The sequence below is a fragment of the Equus asinus genome, chromosome 5 (assembly GCF_041296235.1).
Source record: "Equus asinus isolate D_3611 breed Donkey chromosome 5, EquAss-T2T_v2, whole genome shotgun sequence".
In the NCBI taxonomy this organism is placed as follows: domain Eukaryota; kingdom Metazoa; phylum Chordata; class Mammalia; order Perissodactyla; family Equidae; genus Equus; species Equus asinus.
This window is the reverse complement of record NC_091794.1, coordinates 112,932,068-112,955,813: the sequence shown is the minus strand read 5'-3', so window position 1 is coordinate 112,955,813 and position 23,746 is coordinate 112,932,068. Positions and strand designations below refer to the sequence as shown.

The 23,746-nt window shown below is 55.5% G+C and overlaps 1 protein-coding gene across 4 annotated transcripts in view; it reads left to right on the top strand.

The window, feature by feature from the left end:
- PRKCZ (protein kinase C zeta) overlaps positions 1-23,367 on the top strand; it is a 111,187-nt gene extending 87,820 nt beyond the window's left edge. For all 4 annotated transcript variants that reach the window (XM_014863111.3, XM_070511304.1, XM_014863112.3 and 1 more), the window contains 9 exons: positions 2,606-2,703; positions 11,935-12,021; positions 13,906-14,041; positions 14,308-14,395; positions 15,788-15,907; positions 16,564-16,643; positions 17,069-17,158; positions 22,643-22,758; positions 22,902-23,367. In XM_014863111.3, coding sequence (XP_014718597.1) covers positions 2,606-2,703; positions 11,935-12,021; positions 13,906-14,041; positions 14,308-14,395; positions 15,788-15,907; positions 16,564-16,643; positions 17,069-17,158; positions 22,643-22,758; positions 22,902-22,989 — 903 coding nt within the window. In that variant the 3' untranslated portion in view covers positions 22,990-23,367. The remainder of the gene's footprint in view (positions 1-2,605; positions 2,704-11,934; positions 12,022-13,905; positions 14,042-14,307; positions 14,396-15,787; positions 15,908-16,563; positions 16,644-17,068; positions 17,159-22,642; positions 22,759-22,901) is intronic.
- Positions 23,368-23,746: the final 379 nt, after the last annotated feature.

The following is a 23,746-nucleotide window of genomic DNA, read 5'->3' as shown; positions in this document are numbered from 1 at the left end:
TCTGCGCATCCTTTCCAGCTCTTGGTATTTTCTGCTTTTTGATTATCGCCGTTCTAGCGGGTATGGTGGTATCTCACTGTGGTTTGATTTGCATTCCCGCAATGACTGATGATGTGCAGCATCGTTTCGTGGGCTCCTTGGCTTCACGGACTTTTGATCAGGTTCATAGCTCTTAGGAGCAGAGAAAAGACTGATATATAGAGAACAGTAATGTTGTTACTAAGCAGCTGCTAGCACATAAGGTGACTTGGAGCCGCCAGACCGGAAGGGTTCCCCTGGCTCCACTCCCCCACCCCCGGCCCAGGCTCATGGTTTGGAGGGTGGAGCTGGGGCTGAACTTGAGCTTTCACTTGCCCTCCCAGCAAGGTGCATTTCTGCAGTGCACAGACTACCCACTGGCCCCTCAGCCCTGCATGCTGAGCTTGCAAGTGGGTAGTAGCGTCCGCACCTTACAGCTGAGGAAGTTGAGGCTCTGAGAGGTGTGGTGCCCTGCCAGCATCTCTGCTTCTGGTCCACGGCACCTCAAGATGGTTCCAAACCCCCTTTCCAGCCTACCAGCTGGCTTGGCTGCAAAGTTAATGGAACGTATGAGGTTAAGTTTGCAGAACCTCGAGGGAAAAGGCCTTCAGAGGAGAGCCGCTGCTTAGGTTTGTTCTCTCTGCATCCTCAGATCGTCCCCTGGGGGCCGAGACACGCAGGCATGGGGACTTTTAGGTGGTCTCTGTGGGTGTCTGTGCGCATGTCTGTGAGAGATGCAGGTGTCCCGTGGCCACACATCTGGGCCGTGGACATAGTGCCACGGGCACTGCAGGGGGCTGGTGGCGGCCAGCAGAAGGATGTCCACACCCTCATCCCCGGACCCTGTGAACACGAACTCACTTGGAAACGGGGTCTTTGCAGAATGTAGTTAAGAATCCTGGGGAGATCCTGGGTTATCTGGGTGGGCCCTGAATCCAGTGACAAGTGTCTTTTTAGAGAAAGATCTGAGACAGACAGAGGAAAAGACCAACACACAGAGGAGTTGAGGAGAAGATGGAGGCAGGGAGGTGAGCCGAGGAGCTCCTGGGGCGCAGAAGCTGGGAGAGGCGGGAAGGACCCCCCCCCCAGGGCCTTCGGAGGGATGGAGGCCCTGCCGACACCCTGATTTCACACTTCCGATCTCAGAACAGTGGGAGAATAAATGTGTGATGTTTGTAGCCCCCGTCTGCAGCGCTTTGTTAAAACAGGCTCAGAATCTATCAGTAGGAAGGAGGCAGCCGCAGCCAGTGGAAGCCCTGGTGCCTGGATCTCGGGGGGTGGGGGGAGCACTCTCAGCGACCCCCCAGGGGTTTCAGCCTGAACGCCCGGGTACCTTTGGCGAGCAGATGGCGGGGCTGGTCGAGAGTGCTGGGGGAGGCCTGCTTTGCAGTGTGCAAGGCCCAAGTGGAGATGCTGAGCAGCCATGGCATGAGCAGGTCTGGAGCTTGGGGAGAGGTGGGGCTGGGGATCCTTCGCAGGGACAGATGGGGTTGAGGCCATTCCACTCAAGGGTCTCCTGGGAGAGAGGGGAGAGAAGAGCGGGGGCTCAGGACGAGCCCAAGGAGCAGGAACTGGCCGGTCTCTGGCCCACTAAAGGGAAGCCCACTGAGAGTCCGCTCATTTGTCTCCACAAACCTTCAGCGGAAGGCAGCCCTGCTTTGGACATAGCCCTTTCCCTCCCACCTTCCTGACCCTAGGATGAGGGGTTTAACCTTGGAAGTTTTGGGAACCTCATCCAGCTCTGCTTTCTGGGGTTGGAGTGGAACCAAAGATAGGGAATCGTCATGACCCTAAACTTGACTTGACTTTGCAGCTTTTCCCCAAGCTCTCGCGTGAACTGGACGGAGGCAGCTGGTGGGAGGAGCTGGTGCTTGGGAGACGGGTGTGGGACAGAGAGGAATCTGCTTAGCCCTCCATCCTCCGTTTCCTCATGTCTTAAGTGGAGATAATAATGCCAACCTCCCAAGGCTGCCATGGGGAACACATGAGGCAGTGCACGGATAGCCTGTAGCCCAGAGGCCACACACAGCTGGCAATGGTGGCTTTGATGGTGGTGGCAGATGGTGATAAATGATGATGACAGATGTTGGATAATGGTGCTGGGGGTGGTAATGGATGGTGGTGATGAAGATGGTGATGGTGGTGATGAAGATGGTGGTGATGATGGTGAAGGTGGCACGTGATAATGGATGATGGTGATGGTGACGGAGATGGTGGTGATGATGATAATGGATGATGGTGATGGTGACGGAGACGGTGGTGATGATGATAATGGATGATGGTGATGGTGACGGAGACGGTGGTGATGATGGTAATGGATGATGGTGATGGTGACGGAGACGGTGGTGATGATGATAATGGATGATGGCGATGATGGTGAGATGTGCTGATAATGATGATGATAATGGAGGATGATAATAGATGGTGGTGGTGGAGATATATTTCTTAATGGCATTTTTCTTTTCTGTTCTCTGCATTGTCTTTCCACAAGTGGAGGTGAGAGACATTCCTCTCTTGCCTCTCCTTCTCCAGGATGCCTGTGAGGGACGTTCAGCAGCCTCGTTACCACTCCTGGTTTCTGTTTCAGGACATCGACTGGGTGCAGACAGAGAAGCACGTGTTTGAGCAAGCATCCAGCAACCCCTTCCTGGTTGGCTTACACTCCTGCTTCCAGACGACGAGTCGGTAAGAAGAGGAGGGTGTTCCTGAGATTCTGTTGATTTCTGATTTGCGTGGAAGCGGAGCTGGCATGAGGCTTCTCTGTTGTCTGTAGGGTTCTCCCAATTGCAAGTATGGGGTGTGGTTTTTTTGGTTCATCACATTAGCTTTGTTGTTCTCGTTGGCTGGTGTCATATTAAGTAAATTTCACACTTCTGAACCTAAATTATTTAATTCTATTTACAAAATCTTTATTGAAAGCATCCCACTGAGTGCAGGCATGGGGCCAGGTGTCAGGGTGCCACTGTGAACGGGAGGTGTGTTTCTGTGCTTATGGATCTTACTGACGAGTGGAATAAATTAACACTAACAGCTTCACTTATAAGCTTTCTATATATTGGAATTCTACTGCTTTAAAAAAGTTTGAAGACTACTGGTCTAGGATCTTCAATGTATACTCTGTTTAGAATATGTTCTGTGTCAGGGTCCTCAGGACCGGCCCCAGGTTGGATGATGTACCAGGAGGACTTACAGGAGTCAGCACATAGTCACGCTCATGGCTGAGATTTATTGCTGTGAAAGGATATAGAGCGGAACTGGCAAAGGAGAAGGTGCAGGGGGCGAAGTCAGGAGGAAAGCAGGAGCAAGTTTCCGAGAATCCTCTCCCTGTGGAGTCAGATGGACACACTTAATTCCTCAAGCAAGGAGTTGTGACCACTCAGGGTTTCTACTGGGGGCTGGTCACATAGACACCCTCTACTAGGCACATACCAAAATTCCAGACTCCCAGAAAATAAGCGGGTGTTCAGCAGAAACCACGAATGGTTTAAGCACAGTGAGCCACTCTTATCCATTAGGGAAAGCTTTATATCAGCATAGAGGATGGCCTACCATTCAAGGGCCCAGCCTCTGGCTAAGGGGCACCTTGCGAGCAGGCCTTCTCAAGGACAGCAGCCTCGGTTCTGCTACGTTAACCCTTCCTGCTTCGTGCTTTAGCTGTAAATAGACCAGCGGCTCAGAGACGTCTGCATCCACCCTCAGTCCTCTCCTGAACTTTGGTCCCCTGTTCCCACCTGTGCTGGCTGGCCACCTGTGTGTCCACAGCACCTGGGATCAACTGACCTCTCCCCAAAGCTGCTTAGCTTGCTGTGTGCCATGTGGTTAATGGCATTCCCATCTTCTCCGTCGTCCAGGCTGGGACATCTGCAGTTGTCCCCACCCCGAATCTCACTGATTCCGCCTCCTAAACAGGTCTCAGCATTGGTGGGATAGTGGTGAGCTTAGCTGCCTTACTAAATACGTCTCAGATTCCTCCCTTTCTGTCCCACCTGAACCCCAGCCACAGCCTCCCCAGGGCGTCTGGCCCCTGGTGCTCCCCAGGCTGTCCGTTCCCCCATGTTGGAACTAAGCCAGGTTGAAAACATAGATCTGGTGTCTTTCTCCTGCTTCACGTCTCCTCTGATCTGTTTCCCAGCTGCTGCCGGGATACAGCCCAGGCTCCTCGGCAGGTGCACGAGGTCGCTGTGACCATGCTCTACCTGTGTCCCTCTGCTCGCGCCGTCCTTGCTGGGCTGCCTCATGGGGCCTGCCCTTCCTCGCCTCCTCTCCTCCTGCTCAGAGCCCTCCGGAAAGGCCCAGCAGTCTAAGGTTCTTTTTGTTGTGTCCCAGTGCGCTTTCTCTGTGCCTCTGTGTAGCACTGACCACAGCCTCGTGGAATGACGAAACACGCCCAGGGAAGGGCAGCCGGCCCCACTCCCTGTACTTCCTAAACGGACTGCAAAAAAGAGTTTTGTTTTGTTTTGGGTAATTTTACCATGTAAACTTAGAGGGATGTGGATGCAAAAGGCTCATCTGTTTCAACTTCATTTCCATCTCCATGGCCTGAAGCACGGCACTTTCTGCATGCACGTCCCTGGGAATCTTTTCCACATCACACGTTCCCAGGTGCGTTGTTAGAACTTTGAAAAAAAAACTCATCCTGTGTGAGCTCCATGACTCACACCTGATCACTTGCTCACACTTGATCACAGTGACCACTTACTGTCCTATTTTTCACACTGACGTCCAGAAGACGGTGTTCAACACGCGACATTCTGGAGGCTGCGTGTCAGGAGTAATTACTGTGCACGTCTAGCTCTTTTGCCTCTGATTTTTACAGAATCGGTCCGTGACCTCTGGAAGCACCTAAACTTGCTTGCTCAGGATAGGGTGTCTTTTCCAGGCTGTTTTTAGGTGCCTGCTTTAACCCCACATTTTGTACATGCCTGTCTCCCCAATTGGGTGTGAACCCCTTAGAGTGGGCTGTGCTGGGTATCGAGCGTTTGGTTAATACCTGGCACCTCGTAGGCAGTCGTGGTGTTAAAGGATTTTAAGGTACAGTCCTGTCTTTGTTACAAATATGAAGTGAACGTGTGTCAGAGTTTATGAGACTCACTGATCAACGAGGGTCCGGGAAGGTGTTACAACCGGTTCAAAGGAGAGTGCAAATTCCTGCACACATTTGGGTGATCAGGGACCTAAGGGAGGGCTACCTGTGGGTGCAGACGGTTTCAGGTTGGGGGGGGGGAGTTGGGCGTCCTCCACCAGACAGACCTCATTTGCACATCTGTATGCAGGCACAGTTCGCACACTCTCAGTTGTGTGTAATTTACAGAGTTGGAAAGTTGCTCCAAGACAATGAAAGGCCCCATAGAAACAGAGGACTGAGAGGGCACGTGCCCCACAGCACGCGGTTTCCCACAGACACCAGTCCTCATTTTGGTCTGTTTCAAAGCCTTTCACAGTTTTCCCTGACAGTGGCGCTGCAGGGGCTCAGAGACGGGGGCTTGGGTTCAAATTCTGGCCCCTCCTCTTACTGGCTGTGCGACCTTGCACAGGGTAACCTCTCTGTGCCCCGGTTTCCTCTTCTGGGAACAGGGAACAGCAGGAATACCCACCCCATAGGTTGCTGTGGGGATTAGTAAGTGAAGATATCAGTGTTTACAGCGAGGCCGCTCCTGGTAAAGGGCATAAACCTGAGCTGCAGGCCTTCCTTCCTGTTGGCGCTGTGCTTTTGAACAGATAACCTGTAGCATTGTCTGAGCCCCTGAGGGGAGAAGAACCCGCAGCTCCCAGCCAGGCTTGCATGTGGGCACTGCCCCCGAAGTCCTCCCCAACCCGGCCGGTGTGTGCCGAGCAGAGCCGCCAGGACGCCCGCGAGGACTGGAGTTGTGAGATGCGACAGGGCCTCAGAGCAGATGAGGCTGGTGCGTGTCTCCTGATGCCAGGGAGGGCGTGGCAGGACTGACTGAACAACCTGGGGGTGGAAGTAAAGGTCTGGGGTCAGCGAGCAGCTGTGGATATGGAGGCCAGGGGAGCCAGAGCCAGCAAGAGAGGTCGGGCCACGTGCTGGTGGTGACGGCTGACAGTCCAGGTGGGCAGAGCGGGGCTGGGTCGAGTCATCAGCAAACAGCCTCGTGGCGGGTCGGAGGAAAAGCAGGTTCTCGAGGGGCTTCTGGCAATAGAGGGGGCCCCAACGCGACCCACGCGTGACTGTGGTGCAAGGATGGGGTGAAAGGGCGTGAACTCGGCAGGAGTCATCCTGAGACCGTGAGAGGGCAGTTCCTTCCTCTGTGGGAACATGAGTCACTGCGCTTTCAGAATGCAATGAATTTGTTATCGTCATAATTTAAACCCAGAATAGAAAGAGCAGACGTTGAGTGACACGTGGCAGAGCAGGGCGTGGGGTACAGTCATTTCAGCCTTTGTTCTCCTGATGAATGGTGACGGCTCAGAACCCCGGCTTTTGCCCACTTTTCCTCTGGATCGCCTAAAATGGTGAAAATGCAACCTCGACCCCTCGGGCTCCCGGAGCAGGCCCACGCAGGCCAGTGGACTGCCGGCAGCAAGGGCAACACGGGGGACAGGATTCTTCCATCAGAACTGATTGAGACTCACCCAGGGCATTTTGGAGGGGTCAGGGGTTTTGTTTTATTTTTACGTCAGGTGTGAGCAGACTGTGTTGTGTGGAAACACTGTGCACAGCCGTTGGTGAACCATCCCGAGTCCTGAACGGTGAGGGCCCCTCGGGGTGCAGCCTCCACCCAGAGCCTGGGTGCTGAGTCCTGCCACTGGGGACCACACGCACACCTGAGTGAAGGCGACTCGTTGTTTCTCCCTGATCTGGAGGCGACTGGCTGCCTTTAGACCAGGACAAGTCTGGGGTGGGGCGTGTTGTTGCCGTGTGCTCGGGAACAGAAGTACGTGGGTGCCGGCCATGCTCTGCACAGGCCACCGTCCTCGGACCATCCCTTGAGGACGTGGTGACCTCGGTGCGCGACGCATGGGTGACTGCGTGGAGCTGAGGCCGTGGTGCCGCCGCTCCCTCCAGCCCAGGAGGCCTGTCCCGCTGTGTCCCTCCCCAGGACAGGCCTCGCTCGGGCTGGGCGGGGGCACCCCGACGAACCCCAGGGCTCCTTTTCTCAAAGGAACTGTTGGGACCAGACCTGAAATTGTGTTTTTGGCAACTATTAAATGATGTTAGAAACCACATAAAAGAACAGCTTCTTTTAAAGGACCGCGCACAACGCAGGGAAGTGCAGAGAAGGAAGCACCGCGTCTGCTCAGCCGCCGCGCCCCAGCCTGTCACCCCTCGTTTTGCTTCCTCCTCCTCTTCGCTGTTAACTTTTCCATATGGACTAGAATCAACCCGTCTTGCTCCAGAAAGAAAAAGAAACTGGCATTCTTGTGGGGATTTGTTAAGTTCAGGAATTACCTGAGGGAAACGGACATCCTTGTGCTGTTGGCTCTCCTGCTCAGGCGCGTGGTTTTCCTTTTCATCTGTTCACAGCCTCTTTCCGGAGATTTTAAAGTTTTCTTCATGCAGATTTTTCACTTCCTTGCTTAATTTTTGTCCTGAGTGTGTATCTCTTCTGTTTCTATTTAAAGAGCTCTTTTCTTCTGCTGTAGCGTCCAGCGGCAAGCGACGTGGTTTCTCCGTGTTAACTTTGTACCTCATGGATTCTTTCTTTAGTGATTTTCAGGTGGTTTCTTGCGCATTCGGAGGTGCTGTGATAACATCCACGAAGAGGAGTAACACTACCCCTCCTTTCCAATTCCGACGCCTCTGTTCACTTCTTTCTCTGTCTGCAGACATTGGCCGGTAACTCCCTCCTTCGGGGTGACAGGTGGTGGTGGGCAGACTTCCTCCTGACCCCATGGGAATGCTTCTGGTGTTTGCGCTGTGGGGGCAATGCTGGCCGCTGCGGGCCAGCTGGGCCTTGGGAAAGCAGAACCAAATCACTCTACGCGTCTCAGACAGACGGCATCAGCATTTGCGACCACGACAGGCTGGAGGGCCGTGGGGAGAGGAAGAGGGGAGGGAGGGGGCAGAGATCAGGGCCCCCTCCTGCAGCCACTGCACTTGGTTCCGGCTCCACAGAAGAGGTGCCCCTTCTGCCAGGGCCGGAGGCCCAGGAGGGGCTGCCCCTGCCTGAGCTGTTGGGAACAGGAACCGCCCTCCTGGTTCCTGGGCCCGTCATCTGTTCTCCTCCAGGGCCTTCTGCTGGTGAAGCGGCCTGGGAGACGCAGCTCGCGGGCTCCCAGACCCAGCAGTGCGAGGAGGTTATAGACAGGCTGAGAGAAGGGGGACCAGTAACTGTCAGACAGTTATCATTTATCTTAAAGAAGTTTACATCTGTTTCTACTTTACTATCAGGAAAGAACATTGAGCTTTTTCAAAGATCTTCTCACGATTTATGAGGGTTATTGTTATGAGTTTTACTCCTTGGAGCCTCTTAACTGATGAATGGTATCACCATAATGTATTTCCTAGTGTCAAACTATCCTTGAATTCCTGGGGAAAACTGTCCCTGGTCTTAGTGTATTGTTCTGTTAATGTGCTTTTGAATTCAATTTACTAATATTTTATTTAGGATTTTTTCATTGATATTCATATTGATATTTGATTGACCTATAGTTCCCCTTGCACAATCTCTATTGGATTTTTTAATTGTCCTTATTTTTTATGCTCTGCACCATTCTAAATAGCACTGGAATCATCTCCTAGCAGGATTCCCTGTGAGACTACCGGGGCCTGGGCTGTTTGGAGGGTAGCTTCCAATTTTTGTTTGTTATTGTTTTCACATTTTCTCAGTGGCAACACGCTCACCCTAATCCTGTAGCTGCTTCGCTATTCTGGTCTCCCCTTCTTTGCTCAGTGTCATTGTCAGGCAGGGTCTCCAAGTCCAGGAAGGGGGTGGGGTTTCATTCCACACATCCTTTCATGTTTGAGAACACCTGCCTTGCCTTTGCACTTGAACCCCAGCTCAGCCAGGTCGCACCTGCCCACAAACGCTCTCAGGTCCTTTGTGGGTGTGTTCTGGCGTTTATCCTCTATGGGGAAATTGGAGCCCAGTCTGTTCATTCCCCCTCTGGTGGGAGAGTTTTTTGGGCAATAGAAAACCCCTTCTAGTGGCCCAGCTTTGTCACCTTCCTTCTCTATTAGCATCTTTCTCAGAACTTTGATCTTTGGTCCATCTGTGCTCACTGGTTGCCTTAAGTGTTCTTCTTGGTCAGGAATTTGATTTTTGACCATGTCTATCCTGTTGCTGTTTCTGATTTCTGTTTTCACTTGGTAACAGTGGTGCTTCTATCCTCAAATTGTGCCCTTAGGACTCAGCCTCCCTTTCTTGTCACCCATCATCTTGTGTCTGGGTGCTTATCTTGTTCCTTTTTTCCTTTCCTCTGTTTGCTGAGCGTCTTCTGGGCCGACTCCTTTTCTTCTGCTCCTTCCTCCTGGGACAGCTCCATTGGGGGCTGGCCACCTGCAGTGATGTGAGGCCAGGAACTGAAAGTGGGGTTTCCAAGAGTGGGTTCTGGATTCACCCAAGTTGTCTGATGTCAGATCTTACTAGACAATAACTGTGTGATCCTGGAAAAGTCGTTTAACCTCCTTGTGCCTCAATTTCCCCATTTGTAACAACAGAGAAAATGCTAGAACTTACCTCATGGTTATCAGTTTAAATGTTAACACACAGATGTGCTTAGAGTAGCGCTTGACATTTAGCAAGAGCTGTAAAAGCTATTGTTCACATTGTTACTGTTTATGCTGGGGATGGCAAACTTTTTCTCAAAGGGCCAGGTAGTAAATATTTTTGCCTTGGAGGGTCACATGGTCTCTGTTGCAACTACTCATCATGGTGGAAAGCAGTAATAGACAATACAGAAAGACAGACACATGGCTGTGGTCCGATAAAACTTTATTTACAAACACAAGTGGTGGGCCAGATGTGGCCAGCCCCTGGTTGATAGTATCGCCTCCTGGTCTCAGGACACTGTGTCTCATGCTATCGGTTTTCCCTCTGGACTGATGTGTGGGTGCTGGGGTTTTATTCCCTGAGGGGTGGAGCACGATTTGGGGGAGTGGTGTGATGAAGTCCCTTGTGCTAAGGAGAAAGTCTGCTCCCAGGCCTTGCTCTCAGGTTCTGTGGGCCAGGGAAACTTTGCAAAAACAGGTGAATCCCATGGCGAGGTCAGCGTTACTGGAGCCTGTCCAAGCATATCCTTTGGGGGCAGGGGAACAGAATAAACACAAAAGAATGAACAGCCCCAGCCCCGATAGCGCTGGGTGTTTCTTCAGGACCACGCCCCTGCTGTCGGACGGGGAGTGGTGATCTGTGACTGCTCACCTGGGGTTCTGTTTGCTTTTGTTTCCACTTCTGCATATTTACACACTTAGGAGTTGTTTCTAGCCTAAATATGTGATCAGAACTTGAGAAGATTTGCGGCTCCTTCACTTGCTCTGTGCACGTTGAGCTCTGTCCTCGCCGGGCTAATGCTGGGTGCTCCAGGGACGCAGGAGGACGGGCACATGGTTCCTGCATCGCGGTGCAGACTCAGCGTGCCGGGAGAGCCCGGGAAAGCCAGAAAGCCATCAGATTTGCTCCCCCTCCCCCTTTACTCCCGACTCCCTCTGGCACAAGCCGCTGCTGAGCCGAAAACGCCCCAGAGGAGCCGTTGACCTAAAAATCCACAAGCTGCCCTCAAATTTCTGCAATTTTGTATGTGAATTTAATTTTGAAAATGGACTCTTATTAAATGCAAGAAAGATCTTATCAGGAAAGAAACCACGTGGTAAGTTGTTTGGAGACCGGAAAGGCCCTGTGTGCGTCCAGATGACTTCACGCGATCCGGTGCTTTAAATCACAGGACTGGGCCGGCCCTGGCCAAGGCCCCAGCAGCCCCCTCGACTGCTCTTCATGAAGGGGCAGCTGGCATCTCAGACTCACTGTGGCCAGATCAGCGCTCCCGATCCCCCACCTCCCACCTGCGGCTCCGCCTCATCCCCACGCTGGAACCCACCTGGAGCCCCACCCACTGCTTTCTTCCCTGGCACCCAGCCCACCACACTCTCATCAGCTCTGCCTCGGCCCCTTCCTTCTGCCCGACCCCAGCCCAAGCCACCTGTGCTCACCTGGCAACAGGGCACCCCCTTCAATCCTCAAGGCCACCCACTCTCCCCTCCCTGGGGTCTGTTCAGACTCAGTGGCTGAAGCGATCATTGACCGGATGTTGTCGTCCCCACTACCTGGCCCGTGCACCTGCCACCTGCTCTTCTGGCCTTTTCTCTGATGGGCCAAGCTGGTCCCCTTGGCCTCGGGGTGGTCCTGCAGCTCTTTGCTCTCCCCCTGATCCCACGTGCCATCCCGGCCTCTGCTCCCTGGCCACCTAGACACACAGCACCCTCCCCACCCCCAGTGGGCCTCTGGCCACCGCCCCTGCCTCCTTTTTACCTTTTTTACCCTGAGGCAGGCCTGGCACTGTTAGGAGAGCAAATAACTGTGTTGGATGAAATGAATGAATGAGTGAAAGTTTTTTGTTTTTTCTCTTCCGAGATTGACTACATTGGGGTCAGAACTGAGCCGCGTCTGCTGACAGGCGCGGTCTCCAGGCGTCCCCTGTGATGACACCTTGATGACCTGGGCACAGAGCTCTGCCGTGGCCTCGGCCTCCCTTTTCAGTCTGGGCTGCTTTCCCTGCTGACCCCTGGAGCGGGTCAGGCAACCCCAGGCAGCCTCCTTTCTCTGGCCTCTCGGGAGGCAGGTTGACATGCTAGTGAAAAGAGACAGGCCGGCAGCGGGAACGGTGCGGTTTTCCCAGGAGACGGAGGCTCCTGGAAGGCTCTCAGCCCCAAGGGCTTCTTTGTGTTGAGTGTCTGGCACGAGATCGCACTGGCCGCCGTGTCACTGCCGCCTCCATCACCCTCTCTCTCTCGCTCAGGTTGTTCCTGGTCATAGAGTACGTCAACGGCGGGGACCTCATGTTCCACATGCAGAGACAGAGGAAGCTTCCGGAGGAGCACGCCAGGTGGGCATGGGCGGGCGGGCGTGGGCCCAGGAGGAGGGGGCGGGCATGGGGACCTTCCGAGGGAGGTCAGCCGTGAGCTGGAGGGAAAGAGATGAAATCTCGGGGAGATGGCAGAGGTCACTGCTTTCCCCTGCGGTGTGACATTCCACAGCCGCTCAGGAGTCGTAGAATCTGGGAGGGTCTCCTGCGTCTCTGAGGCTCGTCTGAGGCTCAGACCCAGCCCGGGGATCCAGACCCTCCAGGAGCAGAGTCAGGACTTATCTGGGGGAAGCAGGTGTTTTGTGGGAGGGGTGTGTGTGTACACTGTCCTGGTCTGCCCTTTTACCCGTTTCCAAAGTGGGGGACAAGTTCCAACGATAAATGTGCCTCAGGGGATGTCGCAGCCGGCACCTCCAGTTCTGTTTCACTTGGATACACAGCAGGGGTCTGCTTGGCACAAGGATAAAAATAATCACCGTTTCTCTTTAAATGATGCTTAGGACCACCCACCCCTTCCTTTCCTCTGGCCGTCGCCCAGTGCCCCCTGCAGCCCGGGCGCATGGGTGTCTGTTTCCATCCGTTCTTCCTGTTTCCCATCATTTTCCCTTTTCCTCATTTCCTCACTTAAAAAAATTCCATGCAGTTTTGTGAGTCACCTTAGATCCTTTTTGGGGAAAGGCAGATAATAAATCAAGAATAGTGCACTCCCAGGCCAGCCCCATGGCCTAGTGGTTAAGTTCAGCGCGCTCTGCTTCAGCAGCCTGGGCTCGGTTGCTGGGCACAGACCTACACCACTCACCTGTCAGTGGCTGTGCTGTGGTGGCCCACATACAAAAAGAGGAAGATTGGCAGTGGATGTTAGCTCAGGGCAAATCTTCCTCAGCAAAAAACAGAACAAACAAAAAGAATAGTGCACTCCCCCACACAATCACTTTTTCTTTTAAACTGTGGTCAAAAATATACATAACCTAAAATTCACCAGCTGAACCACCTTTAAGTGCACGGCTCAGTGGCATTAAACACATTCACACTGTTGTGCAACCATCACCACCGTCGTCTCCAGAACTTTCTCGTCTTCCCCAAGTGAAACTCTGTCCCCATTAAACTCTCCTCCCCGCCCCCAGCCCCGGCACCCAGCATTCCACTTTCTGTCTCTATGGCTTTCACTCCTTTAGGGACCTCCTATGATTGGGATCACACAGTGTTTGTCCTTTTGTGACTGGCTTATTTCACTGAGCATAATGTCCTCAAGGCCCATCCTTGTTGTCGCAGGCGTCAGAATTTCCTTGCTTTATAAGTCTGAGTAATATTCCATTGTACTTATAGACCACACTTTGTTTATCCATTCATCTGACGGTGGATATTTGGGTTATTTCCACCTTTTAGCCTTTATGCATAATGCTGCTGTGAACATGGGTGTACAAATATCTATTCGACTCCCTGATTCCAATTCTTTTGGGTGTGTACCCAGAAGTGAAATTGCTGGATCACGTGGTGATACTATCTGTAATTTTTTGAGGGACCTCCACATTGTCTTCCACAGTGGCCGCAGCGTTTGACATTGTCATTTACATTTACAACAGTACACGGGGTTCCAGTTTCTCCACATCTTTGCCAACACTTGTTATTTTCTGTTTGGTTTTTGGATAGCGGCCATCCTACTGGCTGTGAGATAGTATCTCATTGTGGTTTTGATTTGCGGTTCCCCTAACAACCAGGATGTCAGCATCTTTCACCGTCTTGTTGGCCCTGTGGACTCGTGAGCGAGAGGACACAGGGTCACCTGGTTGGGGAGCAGTTGGGGCAGTGGTGGTCCCCTCCACTTTACGCTATTTGCATGGGCCCCTCATCCAGGCTCCTTGTTGGGTTCTGTCTGTTGATGACAGGATGTCCGTCTCCCCCCAGATTCTATGCTGCTGAGATTTGTATCGCTCTCAACTTCTTACATGAGAGAGGGATTATCTACCGGGACCTGAAACTGGACAATGTCCTCCTGGATGCCGACGGCCACATCAAGTTGACGGACTACGGCATGTGCAAGGCGAGCAGCCCCGGTCCCCAAGCAATGCTCCTGCCTGCCTTCCTGGGTCACGGTCAGCCTAGCACCTCGACCTTCTGAAGGTCGAGACCCCACTTGGTGTCAGGCAGAGATGCTGACTGACTGGCCACCACAACTCCGGGGTGACCAGGCCCAGTGCCTCCCACTTTATCTGTCCGAAGTTGGTTTTCTCTGAGGCAGCTCGTTGTACCGATGGGGTCCTATCTGGAGGTTTTCTTCCCTCCTGGTAACTGACTTTGTCCCCACAGGAAGGCCTGGGCCCTGGTGACACGACAAGCACTTTCTGCGGAACCCCAAACTACATCGCACCAGAAATCCTGCGGGGAGAGGAGTACGGTGAGGACACCGGTCGCCGGGCAGGCAGGGCACCTGCCCGCGCACAGGAGGCAGCATGCACAAAGGCAACCCCAGCCCCCGCACACTCTCTGTCCGTGGGGTCACAGTCACAGAGCAGAGAGCAAGGGAAGTGGGGCTGCCTGGGGCCGACCCCAGACCAACCCTGGCCCAGCCACCAGAAGGGGGGCGGCTATTGACCAAATTACACCTAAAACACACCCCCTTACTTTGTCCCCAGGCCCCTGTCACCATGCGGCCTCAGCCCCCAGCCCCATCTGCTGTCCCATGTGTCCCCTCGAGTGTCCCCTGGTTGGGGATGGTGGATGGGACTCCTCTTAACGATGACCCTAAGGGCTTGGGAAAGAGGAAAATATGTGCAGCAAAGACCAACCCGGGGGTCTGGGTGCCACCCAGCGGCCGTGGAGAAACGAGGCCATAAACCATGCCGACCAGAACCTTCTGCAGCCCCTGCAGACACTGGAGTGTCTCCTGCCCTCTTCTCTCTCTGTGTGTGAAATGAAAACGGGATAATAGCGTGTGTGCATGTGTTTGCATGCGTGTGCACCCCCAGGCATTTTTGTGTCCTAGCGTATGCAGTGAAGCATACCAACACGCCATCAAATGTTCCTAAACATTTCATTTGCCGTTAAAGTGGGGGACAGGCAGCCTGCCCCTCGGACGACTGGACACCAGGGAGGCTGCTGTTGGTGAAGGCGCTTAGTAGCCAGAGGAGGAGGACAGACAGCAGGTCAGAGGACCAGGAAAGGGTCTAGAACCCAGCCCATGACTGGGATCTGTGTGTGGTGGAGACCTCAGGGGCAGCGGCCTCCGCGGCAAAACCGAAGTGAGGTCCCCTGTTCCACTGTGCTCTGGAGTTCATTCCAGACAGAATAACTAGATTTGAACGTTAAACCGAAACAACGAACGTAGAAAAAAAATGTAGGAAAGTGTTTTTGCAATCTTAGAGAAAGGGGTTTTTCAAGCTTAGGTAAATAAAAGAAGAAATGAGAAAGGACGGTGGCCCAACAGATTTGCTCAATTTTACGTGTCCGTGTGGTCGAAGGTGCCATGAGCAGAATTAAATGCCAGGTGACAATCTTGAAAACGTGTGCAGTGCCAGGTGGAAGGTTAATGGCCGTGATGTGAAAACAGCTTTGCAACTAGTTATGAGAAAGACAGGCAGCCGCAGGACTGGACAGAGGGGAGGCCAGGCCGCTGGGCGGAGCTGGGCACACCCAACCTCAGCGCTGCTCAGAGAAATGCAGACTGTCTCGCCTGCGCTTCTGCCGCCTCCCATGACTGGACGTGTCCTGACGACCCAGAGACACGCTTGTCCTGAGGCCGGTGCACATGCTGACCAGCCGTCGTGACCAGCCCGTGCTCTCCCTCCAGGGTTCAGCGTGGACTGGTGGGCGCTGGGCGTCCTCATGTTTGAGATGATGGCCGGCCGCTCCCCCTTCGACATCATCACCGACAACCCCGACATGAACACCGAGGACTACCTTTTCCAAGGTGCGTGGGATGCATGGCACCAACCGAGGATTCTGCCGTCCGTCCGTCCCCCACAGACTAGGTCTCACAGACCTGCCCTCGGGAGGCAGACACTGGGTCGTGGAAGGGGCGATGGCCGTGGGATGGGGAAACCGCTCTTTGACATCACTGGGAGAAAGAATCCGTCCTGATTTAGCCCAGACTCCCTCCTGCCGCGGCCGGTGTGCGCCCTGTCAGCCTGGGTGGGTGGGGACCGTGCTCACAGAGTGCTGCTCCCGTTCCAGCTGTCATTAGGGATGCTTGCCATCTAGAAGCAAGGAGCACTTGCCCTGGGCCAGAATTAACTGCCCCTGGGGTGCTGGGCCAGGATCGGGGCTGTCCCCATGCTGCCCTCTGGCAGCCGTGTGCAGAGGTGCCTGTGTACCTGGGGACACAGGGCCAGCGGGGCCGCTGTTGGTTCATGTGTGATCCTGAATGCACATGACCATGTGTGCCCAGGGCACAGAGCGGGGTCAGAGGCGCTCTGCAGGCCAGGCACCCTGCTGGGGTGGGAAGGGGTCTCCAGGACACCGAGAACACCCCCCATGCCCCTGCTGGGAAAGGCTTCCGGGAGCCGGGCGGACGGCCCTGGGCTGTGGCAGGGAGCACGGCTTCTCACGGGGACCCCATTGTTGCAGTGATCCTGGAGAAGCCCATCCGGATCCCCCGATTCCTCTCCGTCAAAGCCTCCCACGTCTTGAAAGGATTTTTAAACAAGGTACGCTCATGGCCGCCATGACAGACATGCTGTCTGTGGCTGCCTGGGCCCAAGCTCCTCTGTCACGGGGCCGAGGCTCGACCACTGCAACGGTCATTGAGTGTCTGCTCCAGGACGTCTTGGTGTGGGTGTGGCTCTGCTCAGTTATTTGAGCTCTGTCCTATGAATCACCAGTTGTTACTAACACTTAAGACAGAACGACGAGAAGTTACACCAAAGAGGAATTTAGTGAGGCGCTAACATGGGCGAGATTTTTAACCAAGGGAATGTCTCATCTTCCCCTGGTGGCTAGGACCCTCCAGAGGTGGTTGTTCAAGCACCGTGAGTCACGAGGGTGGGCAGGCTGATTCCCAGTTGAGCAGGGCTGCGAATCGGGGCTGCTCTGCTCTGAGCTGACCTGTCCTTATTTGAACTCTGACCCCTAGGACCCCAAAGAGAGGCTCGGCTGCCGGCCACAGACTGGATTTTCTGACATCAAGTCGCACGCATTCTTCCGCAGCATAGACTGGGACCTGGTAAACATCTCACAACCTGGCAACCCCTCCCCGTGGTAGACGGGCCTCGCGGTCCGCGGCAGGAGGTGTGGCAGGCACTGCCCTCAGGGCCCCGGGGCTGAGCTGGAAACTGACGTTTGATTGAGAACAAGGAGAGCAGGGGCCGTGACAAGCCCCCGCGGGTGGTGCTTCTTGGCGCTCCTGGGAGAAGGCTTGCTGGGCGTTCCCCGGCCCAGCGGGAGGCAGGGGTCCCGTGGGGGAGGGACGTCCTCCATCTGTGGCCAGCCGCCCGGCTGACTGCGGAATCCACAGGTGGGGGCTGGCCCAGAGAGGGCATTTTCTTTGGTTTCATGGTTGGTTTTCCAGAAGCCGCAGTTCTCCATCCCGTCTCGGGGCGCAGCCAACAGTGCAGTGTTCAAGCACTTTCAACTCTAGCACTGGGTTTCCTGGTGTAAAAGGAAAGCGAAACTAATTTGTTTCAAAATACATAAATTGTTACAGAATTACTGAAGCATAACCTTTAAAATATGCTTTTTTGAGGAAAAAAAGATTAGATAGCTATTGAGTAAAGGTTGAACTTTAGCTTGCCCTAGAGCAGAGGAAAGCCAGGCTCCAGGCCCCGGGGCGCCCCACCCCTGAGCGTTGCAGGCAGGCCACTCCCTCCAGTCACTGTCACTGTGCATCCGGGGGCTTCCGTCTGTGCATCTGTGGGGCCCCAGGAGGAGGGGCAGGGGCAGCCAGGCGTCCCCGGTGCCCAGGACCCTGGTGGGGCGAGGGGAGCCATCAGTGCAGCGCCTGAGGGGCACTGGAGGGGGTGTTGTTTTCCATGAGGGGGACGGGGAGATGGAGGAGGGGGAGCAGCAGTCAGACGAAATGGGGCCAGGGCCCTCTGCCCTGACAGGTCCCCACAGGGCGGCACAATTGCGCTGGCCGCCTCCTGGAACCCCCTCTCCTTGGCCCCAGTTCTTCCTGCCGTGCCCACTTCGTGTTGTCCAGACAAGCTGGGCCTCTGCCCTCCGGCTGAGCCACAGCTGGCGATCCAAAGGCCCCGGCGGGTCCCTCGCTCACCGTATGCTGGCCAGCACACCTCGCCCCGAGGCAGCTCCCAGACTGTCGTTTTCCTGCTATCTGACCTTCTCCTGGGTCTGGAACGTCTCGGAATAAACAGTGGGCCATGTGACACCAGCTGGCCTTGCCCCGAGCTTTTGCATTGAGCCATCAGAGGTTTAGGATCTAGTGATACATTTCTCAGTTTTCGGGTTTCGAGGTGGTCATTTTGCCAGCTTACAATGGCATTTTATGTAGCGCCTGGCTCTTTGCTGGAATGTTCCACTTTCTCTTGGCAAGTGCAGAGAATAAGATTGACTTGACGGGCGACTCTGGGCAGCCCCCGTCTGGGGGTCTCACATCGGTCTCTAGATGGTCTATGTAGGTCTGTTCTTGGCACATCCCAGCTCCTCACAGGCCTGGTGCCCTCTCATCGGCTGCTGGATGTAGCGTATAAATCATTTGAGGCCCACGTTCTCCTCCACAAACCTGGGTCGTGGCACTCCAGAATTGCCCCAGAAGAGCCAAGGCCAGGCTGCAGGGGGCCGGCTGGCTTCCTCTTCCCCATATTCCTGGCTGCTGCCCTGGGGGTCCTGGCCCCGCTTGGGGGAGGTCCCGTCCCTGGCAAGTCTAGCGTCTGACTTTTGTCCCTGGTCTGCGAGGCCCGCACAGGACTCGCTGCCAACTACCAGCTCCTTCTGGCCCTGCTCCTGGGGTTCGCTCAGCACCCCGTGAGCTCTGGGGCTTTAGGAAGAAGTTCCCATGTTCTGTCCGGATTTCTCTAGTTGTCTTCAGCAGGACGGGTGGTGGGCTTACCGCTGCCTCAAATCACAACAAAGCAACAAAACGATGCTCGCCCACCGCCCTCCCTGCTCTTGGAGTGCACGCTGCGCACACGCTGGGGGGTCTGCCGTGCAGAGCAGCGAGGCACCCAGGCGGCGGTGCGGGGGCCAGGGTGGGCCCAGGGCTGCCTCCAGCTTCAGAAGGCGGGTGGCCGCTCCTCCCCCCGAGGGCTCCCCCACCTCTCTGCTCCTCCGCACCCCTCAGGCTCCTCTTGGCTTTCGTTTTAAATTGTTTCTAAAGTTTTATTTATTTTTTAGCAGCTTTATGCAGACGTGATTCACAAGCCAGACGCTCACCCCATTCAAAGTGTACGATTCAGAGGTTTTTAGTGCATTCGCAGAGTTGGGAACCGTCACCACAGTCAATCGTAGAACATTTTCATCACCCCAAAAGGAGACCCCGTCCCTGTGAGCAGTTGCTCTCCACTCCCCCTCCCCCAGCCCCTGGCAACCACTGATGTGTGTTCTGTCTGTGGATCTGCCCACTCCGGACATTTCATAGAAATGGAGTCAGACACCGTGTGGCCTTTCGTGTCCGGCTTCCTTCACGTAGCATCATGTTGTCAAGCTTCACCTGTGTCGTAGCGTGTGTCATAACTCCATTCCCTTTCATGGCTGAGGACCCACCGCACTTTGCTCATACACACATCGTCGATGGAGGCTGGGTTGTTCCCACCTCTTGGCTGTCGTGAGCAGTGAACACGCGTGTCCAGGTCTCTGAGCACGCGTGTCCAGGTCTCTGTGTGCACACGCATGTCCAGATCTCTAAACACATGTGTCCAGGTCTCTGCACACGCGTGTCCAGGTCTCTGTGCACACACGTGTCCAGGTCTCCGTGTAGACGCTATTTTCCTCGCTCTCGGGCAGACACTGAGGAGTGGAATTGCGGGTCAGCTGCCCAATGGTTTCCCACGGGGGCTGTGCCTAGTCCCTTTTGAGGGCCCACAGGCTGCTCTCCGCTGCCCAGAGCCCCAGTCCTCCGTCTGCAGGGGACGCAGCTCCAGGCTGTCCCTCGGCCGGCGTGCTGGTGTCGCAGGAGCGGGGGGCCCTTGGCCCCGGGGTTTGTGTGTGCATTCAGGATGCTTCCTTCACTGGGGTGTTTCCAGAGTGGCAAGGAAGGTGGTGGAGACCAGCGGGGGTGGAGGCGTGGGGATTGGGTGCCTGTCCCCGGTCTCTGAGGGTAGACCTGGATGGGGTCACAACTCCAGACCTGCTCCCCGGTCCTCCCTGTTCCCCCCCAGTCCACCCAGACTGCCCTCCCCAGGGAGGTTGCTTGGGTGTCCGCCTGTGGGTGGGGCCGTCAAGCACGCGCCTCCTCAGGCCTCAAGGGCGTGGGCGCCGCTGGGCCTTGAAGTCCAGGCTGCAGACCCCCTGACCAGGCTTCCAGAGGGTTCAGGGTGCATGTTCATGGCTCCGGGCTCCGTGCCTCCCATGGGTGTAGGGTGACCGCCGGGAGCACCCCACAGCGACACCCATGTAGCCCGCGCCTCTGGGCCCCCTGCTTGTTTGTGGGGCGGGGTTCCCAGGAGCTGAGGGGGGTGAGAAGCTTGTGGCTGATGGTGAAACCGGCCGTCTCTGTGTGTGAGAGCCAGTGCTGTCTTCTGGCTGCGTGGTGGCCGTTCTGATGTCCCCCCACCTGGGGCCGCCCTCCGTCCTCCACACTGTGGTAGCAGAGGTGACCATGGCCGTGCGGACAGTGATCTGCTCCCCATCAGTGCCATGAATCAGCTCCCAGACGTTTCCACTTGGCCATCTAGTGTGACCAAATCAGACACCAGGGTGCGCCGTATCCCACTGACTCCATGGCCCCTCCCACCCCAGCACACAGCACCAGCAGCCCCCTCACTCAGGCTGCAGACCCTGCAGACCCTGCAGTCCCCCTTGACCCCACTCAGTCCTCGGGGACTCACTCTCCAGGGTCTGGGCCTTCTCCCCACCCCCACTGCTGCCATCTTGGTCCAAGCCAACCACATCTTGGCCAGTTGCCGGTTTCCTGCCTGGCCTCTGCCAGTGGCAGCCTCCTCTGTCCAGTGACCTCCTGCCCCCTCCACTCAGACTTCACTGAGCCCCTTAATGGTCCCTGACAGATCGAGCATGCTGTTGCCTCAGGGCCTTTGCACGGCTGTGCTCCACTTCCTCACCTCCTTCAGGCCATCACCTCAGACCTGGGGTTCCCCTGGCCGCCATGACAAATTCCTCCTCGGCTCCCTTCCGGCATCCTCTCTGGCCACACGGAGCAGGGCTAAGTGGTGGCCTGCATGGGCACGTCACTCCAGGGTGGCACCGTCCCTGTTTGCTGCCTTTGAGGAAAGAGGAGGTGACGTGCACATGGGACACTCTCCGAGGGAGGCTGAGGCCACCTCGGGCCCTCAGAGCAGAGGACAGGCCTGGGGTGGTAGGTGGGCTTAGGACCCCGGGTGGGCACCCAGCTGCCCCACTTCCGGGTCTGTTCTGACTCTTGTTATTTAAATCTCTTTAAAGCGTCCCAAGACCTAAGGCAGGGAAAATGGTTTAAGAAATGCCCTTTGTCCACTCTTTATCAGAAAATATTTTGTACTGACGAAGGAATACAGGTAACTGCAGAGGAAGGTAATGAAGGACGGGAATGCCTGTGTCCCCACAATGCCGCCCGGCTGCGGCCCGTCCCGCTCCCGGGGCCCTGCCTGCTCACAGCGATGCATTCCGAAAGGCCTGGGCAGTCTGTCGTGTGAGCGACGCTGCTCTGGCCCTGAGAGCTGAGGGGTCTGGCCTGCAGAGCCGGCTGCTCCCAGGCCTGGCATGTGGCCACGTGGGAGGGAGCGGACCCGACGTGACAGCTCCAGGAGGCGGGGACCAGTGTCTCTCACTTACGGCTCCGTCTCAGCTCTTAGGAACATGCCTGGCCCGGCACAGGTGCGCAGCACACACCTGGTGAGGGCATGAGGGAGAGAGAGTGTGTGGAACTGAGTGTGTGAGCGTGTGAGTGTGTAACTGAGCGAGCAGGCCCTCACTGTCCTCACCTGTGTGTGCTGAGTGTTGCCCACCCCGGGCGCTTGGCTCGCCGCCCTCTTGGGCCACACGTGTGTGTGAAGGGCAAGTCGGCAGCCGGACCCAGATCCTGAGGAGCCCACGTATCACCTCTGGGCATCCCCTGGGGTTAGAAGTAGTCAGAACGGTCAATCACGACTTTAGTGGGAGGAGGGCCCCGGGGGGACAGGGAGTCACTGAGCGCCAGCGGGGGGTACCTGTGTCCCTGCCAAGTCCCAGCTCCTGTGTGATTGGGGTTCTAAGACGTAAGAAAGAAGGAAAACTCAAAACTGGCTTCACTTGGTTGAAGGGCGGGGCCGCAGACCCCAGCCCACATGGGGCTCCTGTGAGGGAGTTCGGGCCTCATGCCCCATCCAGGTACCAGGCCTGCACAGCCTGCGCTGCCAGCATTTTTCAGCTCAAATAGGATTTTTCTAACTTTAGTTTCTCCTAGACTTTGTGTTTCAAGGGAAAAAAACAGTCAGCATTCAGATGAGGCATCGTAAATGCTGTTTCTTCCTGTTCCATTCTGTGATTTAAGTCCATGCAAAATGCTTGATCCGGTAGACGAGGCACATTGCTGACCTGGCTTCTCGTGTTGTCTTCCAAGCTGGAGAAGAAGCAGGCCCTCCCGCCATTCCAGCCGCAGATCACCGACGACTACGGCCTGGACAACTTCGACACACAGTTCACCAGCGAGCCCGTGCAGCTGACCCCGGACGACGAGTAAGACCTGCCGGGGGGCCGAGGGTCAGGACGCCGTCCTGCTGCCAGAGGGGCATCTGTCCGCCGTCTGTGGTGGGTTTGGTGGGGGGGAGTCTTACATGAGGGGCCAACCCAGCAGCTGTGCTCTCTGCCTGTGCGCACAGGGACGTCATAAAGAGGATCGACCAGTCTGAGTTTGAAGGTTTCGAGTACATCAACCCGTTACTGCTCTCCACCGAGGAGTCCGTGTGAGGCCGTCGTCTCTGTCGTGGACACGTCTGTGAATGACCCCTAACTCTATCCTTAACCACAGCGTATGCATGCCAGGCTGGGCGCAAGGCTCCGGGTGCCGCCAGGGAGGGGCGCTTGCTGCCGAGACCGCGGAGGGAGGCGTCCGGGGTGCTTCTCGGAGCAGAACAGTCTCGCGTCTGGGCCCGCGCAGCCGCTCCGTGCTGGAGGAATTCGCTTCTTGTGCCTGCGTCGCGGAGGACCCGCGGTGACCGTGTCCGAGGGAGAAACTGTCCCATGATTTCGAAGGTGCACACTTTCCACAGAAACAGAACTCACCTGCTCCACCAGGAGAGTTAGCCTGTAATGCCCCGAGGAATAAAACGTACCGATGATGTTGAAGCTTCCCTTTGATGCCTTTTTTCCGTGTGGCACCTGCGCAGCGTCGCAGGCACGACCCACACGTGAGGAGGAGGCGCGAGCGGTGTTGTGTGTGCGGAGGCTAGGCTGGGGCCGGGGGACTAAGTGCCTGCAGGGATGCACTGCAACGAAGAATTTTTACAAATTCGCAACATTTTCTAAATCCCGGTAAGTTCCTGTTGTTAATATTTAACAAGTATTTTCATACTGAGCATGTACGTAGCCGCTGTAGTCTAACGCTGAAGCCGGGTCCTGGCCGGTGCACTGGACTGCGATGAGGAAAATTGGATTACCGAGGTTCTCAAACGTGGCTCACCCAGAGCACCAGGAGACCAAAAAAAATTGAAAACTAAATCTGCAC